The sequence below is a fragment of the Artibeus jamaicensis genome, unplaced genomic scaffold, assembly GCF_021234435.1.
Source record: "Artibeus jamaicensis isolate MK-2021 breed Jamaican fruit bat unplaced genomic scaffold, CSHL_Jam_final contig_700, whole genome shotgun sequence".
Lineage (NCBI taxonomy): Eukaryota > Metazoa > Chordata > Mammalia > Chiroptera > Phyllostomidae > Artibeus > Artibeus jamaicensis.
This window is the reverse complement of record NW_026521930.1, coordinates 8732545-8742745: the sequence shown is the minus strand read 5'-3', so window position 1 is coordinate 8742745 and position 10201 is coordinate 8732545. Positions and strand designations below refer to the sequence as shown.

Genomic DNA, 10201 nt, shown 5'->3' with positions numbered 1-10201 from the left:
AGTGGTATGTGAGAGCAGGAACACCAGAAGCGTGCCTCCACGAGCTCCCAGGGATGGAGACCCCGTGGCCACACACCTGGCCGGCGGGTGAACACCGCGTGAGTGAGGGAGATGTCATTCGTGTCCACGCGCCCCTACAGTCGCTGCCCCATAGGCGGACAAGGTGGAGGGGAGGAAGTCGGCTCCACAGCAGGATTGAGTCCGCCAGCAGGGGGCGCGCGCTTCCCAGGCACCCGCTCTTGGGGCCAGATGCGCATGCGCCTAGTGGGGGAAGCTTTCCGGCAGTGTGGCGGAAGCGCCCAATCATTTTGCGTTGTTTGGCGATCTTTGCGCGCAGTGCCGAGCAGTAGTGTGGCCGCCATGGCGTCTCCCTTCAGCGGGGCGCTACAGCTGACGGACCTGGATGACTTCATCGGGCCGTCTCAGGTGGGGCGGCCCAGGTGGGCGGCATACCTGCGTGGGGGTTTAGAGGAAGTAGTAGCCCCATCCCGTCTCAGTTCCTCCCCCTGGTAAATGGGATCGGGTCACAGAAACCCCGGCCTGTGCCCCCAGGACCTCCGGCACTCTGGCCAACTTCCTACCAACTGGGAAACTGAAGCCAGGGAGGGTGGTGCCCCCACTGGGTTCCTGTGCTCAAGGCCAAGTCCACGGGCTTGGGGTCGGAGGTTTGTCGTCCTGCACAACCCAATGAGACAAGTAGGAGCCAGTTATGTTGCCCTCAGGACGACTGGGTTAGGGGAGCGCGGCGTCCCCTTCACAGATGAGTATACGGAAGCCGAGGGTGCCAGGCAGTTGCCACCGGAGTCATCAGCCGGGTAGTGGCAGGCTCTGGGTTGGGAAGGCCCTGCCAAACTTCTCTGAGCCCGTTTCTAATGCGTAAACAGGCAAGGCATCCCACCCCAGTTGTCAGAGCAGGGAAGCTGGTCCCTTGGAATCTCGCACGTGATTGCACGGTGAATGTCAGGGTGTGTGGTCACTGGCGTTGCTGCCTTTCTGGAGGGCAGAGCTTGCCCTTAAGGGAGACAGGTAACTGCCTATCAATTGCCTCCAGCTGTGCAGGCCCAGGGCTGCGAGGGCCATAGGTGAGTTTCAGGAGGAGGGGGAGGGTAACACCCCTAAACAGGGATGAGCTCCGACAGGCCTCCTGCCGGGCCTTTCTGGGGCTGGTCCTGTTTAGGAAGGCCAAGGTCAGTGAGGTTCTTCTAGTGATGATGAATCAGACGGGAAGGGAGGAGAGAGATGAACTTTTTTTCTGGGGCACTAGGCAGGGAGGTGAAGTTCAAACAAAGCATTCTTGCCAACTCCTAGGCTTCCTCTCAGTAGCCAATGTAACACTGGCCACTGGCTCTCTGCGGGAGTGGCCTCGCCTCCTGTTCACACTGAGAAAGGTAAAGGTCAAAGTTGGCAGGTATCTACTGACAGGTTAGAATGCAGACCCAATCAGCACCAGTCTTTCTTTTTTTTATCCTCACCTGAAGACATGCTTACTGATCTTAGAGAGAGGGGAAGGGAGAGAGGAAGGGAAACATTGACGTAAGAGAGAAACATGAACAGATTGCCTCTCATATGTGCCCCTACTGGGAACCGAACCCACAACCTAGGTATGTGCCCTGACTGGCAATTAAACCTAAGACCTTTTGGTTTGTGGGACAACACCCAACCAACTGAGCCACACCAGCCAAGGCAGCACCAGTCTTCATCTGACTCTGACCTGCAGTGACCCCCAATGCCAGCAGGGTGTTAGAATATGTGCCCAGGGCAGAGGTGTGAGCAGGCCACCCCTCTTCTTTAGGATACTCTGTCCACTCAGGCCTGGTTTGGGGTCTCTTCCTGGTATAGGACTGCATCAAGCCCGTGAAGATAGATAAGAAGTTGGGAAGTGGTGTGGCGAAGATCCACATTGAAGATGATGGGAGTTACTTCCAAGTCAGTCAGGTAGGTTCCAGCTCAGGTGATCTGAAAGTCCTTTCATCGTTCTGTCCAGTCACAAGTACAGTGGCCGAGAGACCTTCCACATCTGCCAGCCCTTTGTCATGGGTCAAATTCACTGACTTTCAGGAAGCCTGAGAGAGCAGGTATGGGAGGGGCCAGACACATAGAAGCTGAACATGGAGCTTGATTTGTTCTGCACAGGAGGCCCTCTTTGCAGAGATGGTGGTTGCCGGCTTTCCCTGTCTCTGTTTCTAAGTTCTAATTGCATAAGATTTTCCCATTCAGACCACTGGTTCTTAGTGAACACCTACTTCCAGTATAATTAGCAATGACAAAATCCTGAACTAATGGTGTTAAAATTCACCCCACCTGTCTGCCATTTGGACTTTCAAGCACATCTGTGTCATCTCACGGACTGCCCCTGGCCCAGGAGCCCCTTCCAAGCAGGGGAGGGAGCCCCAGGGTGACTCCTGTAGGGACAGAGAGTGTAGACCAAGGCTTTACAGGGAGAGAGCTGGCTATTCACTTGGTGCAGGAGGGTGAGCCAGCAGCACGTAAGGGCTCCCGCCCAAGCCTGTCGCAGCACGGGGTACTGGGTCCTTTTTAGGGATGAGACACCTCAGGAGGGGTCCCACGAATGAAGGGCTAACTGAGGCAGGGGTGCTCGTGTGCCCCACTGACCAGAGCAGCAGTGCCTCATTTGGAGGGAAATCAAGTAGCTCCTCAGCTCAAATTGTGTGGCTTTGTGCAAAGCACAGACCTGGTGAGCCTGGCTGGGAATTTCAATCTCCTTAGCCCTCTGATCACATTGTCAGCCACTGTAGCTCACCTGGCCTGGTTCAAATCGCTCCTGCTTTTGCAGCAGTAAAGGGGATCAGCTGGAAACATCTACATCTAAGAAGTCTCTGTGTTTCCGTCTGGAGTCTTGACCCAAACACAAAGCTATGTCTGCTTGGCAGAGTGCCTGCTGTCTGCTGTGTTCCTCCTTGACGCCGGTGCCTGTGCCATTGCTGGTGCTGGGCAGGCAAAGCCCACAGGCACAGGTTCCACCACCTCCTCCCTCCTCTCCCTTGCCTTTCTCTTCCCCTTTCAGAGCCTGGCCTTTGGCATTTTTCTGTCCTCACAGCCCCAGGAGCACAGCCTGGGGGCCAGCGACTCCTCCAGACCTCTGCGGAGGGTTGCAAGCCTCCAGCTGAGTTTGTGCCAAAGTCAGAATTTGATGGTGCTATTTAATTCCAGAATGTGTGTGAGTACTTCTGGAATACGTAACTTTTAACAGTCCATCAGCACACAAAGCCAGCCGGCTGCCATGTTGGTTGTGGGAGTTGTGTGGGGCCCTGGAGGCCCCGTTATCTTGAGAGCTCAGTTCCCTCACATGGACGGGCCCTCCGTTGACCAGGTTCTTGTGTTTCCAGGACGGAGGGACACGGAAGCTAGAGAAGGCCAGAATCTCACTAGATGACTGCCTGGCATGCAGTGGCTGCGTCACCTCGGCAGAGACCGTGCTCATCACTCAGCAGAGCCATGAGGAGCTGCGGAAGATTCTAGATGCTAACAAGGTAAGTGGTGGGCAGTCTTCAAGACTCCACTGTAATGCAATGTCAGCCCCAGCAGCCTGCATCCGTGCTGTCGGGGGCAGCTCCTGCCCTGGTGCTGTTTGTCCTGCATCTCCAGGGACGCCCCTGCCCCCACATTTTTAAGTCTAGTCCTTGGGCTTTCAGAGAATTACTGGTCAGTATTTCAACAGTGAAGTGTCGGACCCTAAACTTTGGGTCCTATGTACATAAAGATGGCTCCCTGATGGAGCTGAGGCTGCCCTCGCCAGTCCCGGCCCACTGGGGATCTGCATAAAATTCACAGTGAGCAGTGCGTCCTTTCTTTGCAGACAGCGGCGCCTGGTCAGCAGAGGCTGGTTGTCATTTCAGTCTCGCCCCAGTCCAGAGCATCACTGGCTGTGAGATTTCAGCTGAATCCTACAGACACTGCCAGGAAGTTAACTGCGTTCTTTAAAAAACTAGGTTGGTGAAGAACTTTGGGTGAGCGCTACAGGGCGGAACACGGAGGCACGGGCGGGGTGGGGTGGGGACGGCTCTTCACGCCTCCAAGTCACTGAACTTAAACGTGTCAGAAACTCTGAGTTTGACTTCAGCTTGAAGTTTTTGCTTGATGTTCAGAAGCAGTACCATTAAGGAAAAGCCATCTGAATCCTGACTTTGCAGTCCCCCAGGTCTCGAATTCACCCACTTTTTGTATTGCTTCTGAATTATCATCATCAAGGCATGTTTTCCAGGGCCGTGCTGGGTATGGCTCAGGTCGAATGTGTGCTAGGAGTGGGGAGGACCTGGGGTGAGCCCGGTGCAGACCAAAGTCCCAGGCAAGTGAAGCCAGTTGTCACACGCAAGTCTCCCAGGCAGCAGCACGGGCTGTCCACAGCATCAGCGTGTCCTGTGACACTAGAACGGCATGCTTTCTAGCAGGGCCACGCCACAAGGCAGGGCCCCTGCTGCCGACAGCATGGTCAGCGGCACCTCATGCTTTGGCCGTCCTTCATGGGGCTCAGGGGGCGCTTGCCTTTCAGGGGCTCACTATGTGTTCGATACCGCCTTCTCGAGGAACTTCAGCCTCCTGGAGAGCCAGCGAGAGTTTGTGCGGCGATTCCGAGGACAGGCCGACTCCAAGCACGCCTTGCCTGTGCTGACTTCCGCCTGCCCAGGTATGTGCACATGCTGACAGCGGGCCAGCTGGACGTGGGTAGCAGGAACGCTTGGTGGGGCTTGGTGGGGCGAGAGGGTTCTGCCAGCCTAGGATGGTTCTTTTAGCAGAAGGAGCTGCTCTGAGAGTCACCTGCAGTCACTTCAGTTCCCCAAGACAGTAATCACATGGGTGCTAGAAATAACAGAGTGGAGATGTTCTTGAGTGGGATGGGACTCCTTGTACAAATTGGTCCGCCCCCAGAATGTCATGTCACAGCCAACGGTGAGAGGTGACTTATGAGCCACCCCCATTTGTTCCGTGTCCGCTTTAGGCTGGATCTGCTATGCAGAGAAGACCCACGGGAGTGCCATCATCCCCTACATTAGCACCGCCAGGTCCCCACAGCAGGTCATGGGCTCCCTGGTCAAGGACTTCTTCGCCCAGCAGCAGGTAACGGGGACGGTCCAGCCGTGAATGGTTCAGTGGCATTGTCTTGGAAGATGAGCCAAGACCTGCAGTGTCCCAGAACCCACTGACAGACTCATGTCACCCCCTGGCTGTTTCAAGCCATGCCTGCAGTGTCAACCTGTGTCACCCTAACAGGACCCCTTTACTGCTAGGACCAGGCAGTGACTCCATGTTCCCACACCTCTCTGTGCAGCATGTGACCCCCGAGAAGATCTACCACGTGACGGTGATGCCCTGCTATGACAAAAAGCTGGAGGCGTCCAGACCTGACTTTTTCCGCCAGGAACACCAGACACGAGACGTGGATTGTGTCATCACGACAGGTGTGGGTCCTGCCACTCTGAGCCCCTGCACCTCCAGCGGTGGCCCCCAAGTGCAGAGCACAGGCGCTGGCCGAGCGGCACCCCCTGTGCAGAGTGCCTCGGGGCTTGGCGAGAGGCGGGGCCCTCCCTCGAGCCCGTTGGCACTTGCAGCTGCCCAGTCTCGGACCCGAAGCACGCGGCTCTCTCGGCACCACTAGCGTTTGCTCTAAAATAGTCTGTGCAAGGGGATGGGTGGGGAGTTTTGTCAGCCCTTCTGGCTCATGTTGATTTCCCCGTTTCTGAGTGGAGCAGCCCCACAGAATCTCCAAATGCTTAAAAAAACAGAAAAGTAAATGCTGGAGAGCTGAGTCAGAGGACAGGCCCCATGCGTGAGCACGCACCCCAGTGTGATGGCACGCCGCTGTGGGAGTGCCTGGGAACAGGTCGCCGGACCCTGCCAGTCACCGTGGGTGGGTGCGGTCCCAGGGCAGCAGGGCACCTGCCCTGAGGGTCTTCAGAAGTGGACCTCCTCCCTCACCCCTGTGGCCAGGTTTGTCCTCTGCCCACAAGCCAGGGAGTGGACATCAGACCTCAAGTTCCAGATTACAGGCTGTGAAGGATGCAGCTAACGTGGGTGTCCTTTGACGTTCTGTGTTTTTGCTGAGATCCCAGCTGACAAGCTTCTGTGCTGTGCTTCCACCACAGGAGAGGTCTTCAAGCTGCTGGAAGAAGAAGGAGTCTCATTAGCAGAACTGGAGCCAGCCCCCCTGGACAGTCTGTGAGTCACTGCCTGTGCCGTGGAAGGGAGGACCCTGCGTGTGGTGTCAGGGCCCTCTTGACAACGGGGTCACAGGTGTCCTGGCAGGCAGCTGAAGTGCACGGTGATGGGCAATGTCCCCCTCCCTACCTCCTCCCACCAGAACTTCCTTCTGATGGGTTCCGTGCCTGCCCTGGGGGTCTCTCTCGGTATCCACAGAGGCAGTCATCCTCAGAGCTGACCCCAACTTGATATAGGTCTGAGGTCACCAGGTACAGGTGACTCAATGGAAGGGGACGGTCCTCTTTCACCTCCTGATACAGCAACAAAGCTCCCAGGGGCCCATGACTCTTACCACCCAACCCTGAGAGACGAGGGCCACCTGGAAGCCTCAGCAGGTAGCAGCCCCGCTGCCACCTGGGGCCTTACTCTCTTCCCCAGGCACAGCAGCACGTCTCCCCAGGAGCCCACCAGCCATAGAGGTGGGGGTTCCGGGGGCTACCTGGAGCACGTGTTCCGGCATGCAGCCCAAGAGCTCTTTGGAATCCATGTAGATAAGGTCACCTACAGGCCCCTGAGGTCAGTGGGAAGGGCTGCACTTGGGAGCATCCTAAGCCCTGGTCCCCTTGCTGATGTGGGAGTGGTGGAAGACGGCAAGCTGGTGTGGCGCAGGTTCCGAGGCACCGGACAGGAGTTGGTCCGCCTCTCCAGCTTATCTGAATGGGCTCTCTGGGCCTTGGTCCCACTGGGACATCCTGTCCCACAGAGGGAGGTGAGGGCTTTGACCTCACCATGCTGCACAGCCATTCTTGGGAAGTGGGGTTGTCATTGTCCAAATCAGGACACCGAGCCTGGGGGTGGAGTCACCTATCAACTTGTGGGATTCAGCTTTCTGCCCTCTGTCCCGTCACCGCCCTCCACCGGGAGCTGGTGAGGTCAGCAGCCACGTCTGTGGGTGGGGACAAGCACCGTCTCTGCCCTCCAGGAACAAGGATTTCCAGGAGGTGACGCTGGAGAGTGAGGGCCGCATCCTGCTGCACTTTGCTGCGGCCTATGGCTTTCGCAACATCCAGAACCTGGTGCAGAAGCTCAAGCGAGGGCGCTGCCCTTACCATTATGTGGAGGTCATGGCCTGCCCCTCAGGTAATCCTAACAGGCCCACTCTGCACAGACGGTACAGGGGCCTCTTCTGGGACCAGTGCTGCGGGGAACATCCTGAAGGGCAGGAGGGGTATATGTGGGGCACTGACCCCTGGCACTCGAACACCCTTCCCATGACCACGCCCTCGCCCATCCCGTTCTGCCACAGGTTGCTTAAACGGCGGAGGCCAGCTCAAGGCCCCTGAGATGCCTGGCAAGGAGCTTCTCCAGCACGTGGAGAGGCTGTACAACACAGTCAGGACGGAGGCGCCAGAGGATGTGCCCGGGGTCCGGGAGCTGTACCAGCACTGGCTGCACGGCGAGGGCTCAGAGCGGACCAGCTCTCTATTGCACACGAGCTACCATGCGGTGGAGAAGGCCAGCTCCAGCCTCAGCATCAGGTGGTAGGAGTGCTCACTGTAGCCACCGCCAGGACCTCAAGACCCCCCCAGGGTTCACCTCTAAAATGCTAGGTGACCTGCGAGGACGTGCTAGAACTCACATGGAGATGGGACTCTGGACCCACAGCCCGTGAAGGTGACTTCCAGCCTGCACTCACCTGGACCCCCCCAGTGCAGGCCAGCGTTTCCAGAGGGTCCTGGAACCTCGCCACAGGCCCATGTCCATGAGCGGTGCCCTTGCTCTTCCTGGTAGTGGTGACCCAAGTGCGTGGAGGTTTCAGCCAGCCGCATGAGGAAAACTGGGGTTCCTCTCCCCCCATTTCTGGAGTTCCTCCTGAAGCTGGGGGAGAGATAAGCCAGACCCTCCTGGCTGGTCCAAAGCACAGCCCAGCATGGGGAGCCCTACTGCACTTGGCGGCAAAGGACACTGGCAGGGAGGGGCGCTCAGCTCGTGACACCCGTGCCAGAGACGCAGTGCCCACTCCACCTGGCAGTTCCACTGGAACCGGGTGTTTGTTTTGAGGAAGCTGCGGCCCCCAGGCCAGAGAGCCTAAGTTCTTCACCACTGGACCCCTGCTTACTGGGTGGGGAAGGGAGGCAGAGAAGACGGGGCCCTGCCTGTCAGGCCCGGCCCTGCTGAGCTCTGCCTGTAATAAACGGGCCTCCCTCTGAAAACAGCTTCACTCTGAACGCTTCTGCCAACATTGAAAAGGGCCTTTCAGAGCTTTGAAGTTCACCAGCCCAGTGTACTTTGCTAGACTTTTTCCCAAACACTCAGGTCTTAGAGCTTAAGTGCACCACAGAGAGGGACCCACGTGCTCACCACCAGGAAGTACCACAGTGCCCACTCTCCAAGGCTGGGCAGCCAGTTGGGTGAGGCTGGGACACACTGCCTGGCTCTATATCAGGTTCACGAGGGACTCACTTTGATCAAGGTGTGTTCAGGACCACCCCTCTGCATCGCCAAGAGGGCCTGGGATTATGGCCTGGGACTATGACCTGCTGGTCAAAGCCTGCCCGCTCCCTGCAGAGCACCTCCAGGACCTCAGCCAGGGCCACCTTCCCAGTGCATTTGCTCACAGGCTCCTCTCTGCGAGGAGAGGAGGTGCCATGGCAGCTCAAAGGGGAGCTACTGGGCAGGTGCTGGCAGAAGACACTTAATAAGCAGTTTCTCCCCAGTGCCAGTCGGCCTACCCTGACACCTCTCTCTGTGTCCGAATGACTGCCAGGGAGTCCCCACAAACTGGGCTGGCTGAGCCGGCTCTGAGATGCAGCCCCTGGGGAGAGCACAGGACCTCCCAAGGCACGCTGGCTCAGGCCTCACACCACCCTCAGGAAAGGGTTGTAGAGGAGCTCCCCCCAGAGTGGATGGCGCTGTGGGCACGGCATCCCCACCCCTCTGTGGGTATAACTGCAGGTCCTTGTTACGGCCTTGTCTGAGAGCACCAGGCAACTTGCCTCAGCCCCAGACTGGTCCTTGAGGGCAGCTACTCATGAGCCAGTCCCATAGGCTGCCCCACTCCCTGTCCAAGGCCCCAACCCCTCCCCACACCAGTGGGAGCCCCAGCTGGCCGGGATACCCCAGCCTAAGCCAGGTCTGGTCATCCTGGGCCAGCCAGAGCTGAATGCCCCTGCAGTGCTGCTGCCAGGTCCCCACCACCCTCCAGCTCTCACCATCTGGAGGGGAGAAGTGGCTGTGCCTTGGCTCCTGACAGCTCGGCCCTCACGTGGACATTGCAGGGCCGCACAGACTCCAGGTTGCCAGTGTGTGCTCATAGTCACAGGACACCTGGCCAGGGCAGTTCCGATGGGTGTCGTCCTGCAAACCCAAAGGTCACGGGTTCAATTCCCAGTCAGAGCACATGCCTGGGTTGCGGGTTTGGTCCCCAGTCAGGGTGCATGCAAGAGACAACTGATGAGTGTCCCTCTCTTCCTCCTTTCCCCTCTCTTTGAATCAAAAAATGAAAAAACTTTAAAAAAAAATAACACCTTCTGGAGAAAGGAGGCATGTGGGTTACACAACACTGCCACAGGCAGATAGGGGACAGGCTCTGACCCTGGCCGGCCTGTCCAGGCCCCTCGGCCCCAGTCCCTGGCACCTTCCGGTGCACCCAGCACCACACCCGGCCTGCCCTGTCCTGGCTGGCACGCGTTCATCCCACACCCCTGGCACGAGTTAGGTGCACAGCCTGTGGGTTGTGCTAGGAGGCCAGACCCCAAGAGAGGAGGGGACAGGCCACTCACTGTCTTGGGGTAGGGTGCCCAGGTCACTGCCAGGCTCTGCTACGTTTGCCAAGCTGTCTCTCTAGGTGCCAGTTGGAGGAAGATGGCTCAGAGAAGCTGGAGCAGGTGGGTGCAGGCAGCTGTACTGGGGAAGAGGACAAGTAGGTTGGGGACACTTGTCTTCCCACGGGAAGCAACTCGGGTGTCTGGAGGTTGGCTGGGCCTCAGGACACAGCACACAGGATGGCCCCAAACCACCACAGATAGGCACGTGGGTGGGTAAG

At 58.0% G+C, this 10201-nt stretch overlaps 1 protein-coding gene across 2 annotated transcripts; it reads left to right on the top strand.

Annotated features, from left to right (window-relative positions):
* The first annotated feature begins 317 nt into the window (after positions 1 to 317).
* CIAO3 (cytosolic iron-sulfur assembly component 3) lies at positions 318 to 8479 on the top strand. 2 transcript variants are annotated; one of them, XM_037157318.2, is made up of 11 exons: positions 318 to 426; positions 1840 to 1935; positions 3348 to 3491; positions 3818 to 3950; positions 4511 to 4645; positions 4958 to 5076; positions 5288 to 5417; positions 6102 to 6174; positions 6595 to 6732; positions 7139 to 7296; positions 7463 to 8477. In XM_037157318.2, the coding sequence occupies exons 1-11, from the start codon at positions 361 to 363 to the stop codon at positions 7699 to 7701; spliced, it is 1431 nt and encodes a 476-aa protein (XP_037013213.1). In that variant the 5' UTR covers positions 318 to 360; the 3' UTR covers positions 7702 to 8477. The 2 variants fall into 2 exon arrangements, with proteins under 2 accessions (XP_037013213.1, XP_053527754.1); XM_053671779.1 differs by lacking the exon at positions 6595 to 6732 and having other exon boundaries at positions 7463 to 8479.
* The last annotated feature ends 1722 nt before the right edge of the window (positions 8480 to 10201 follow it).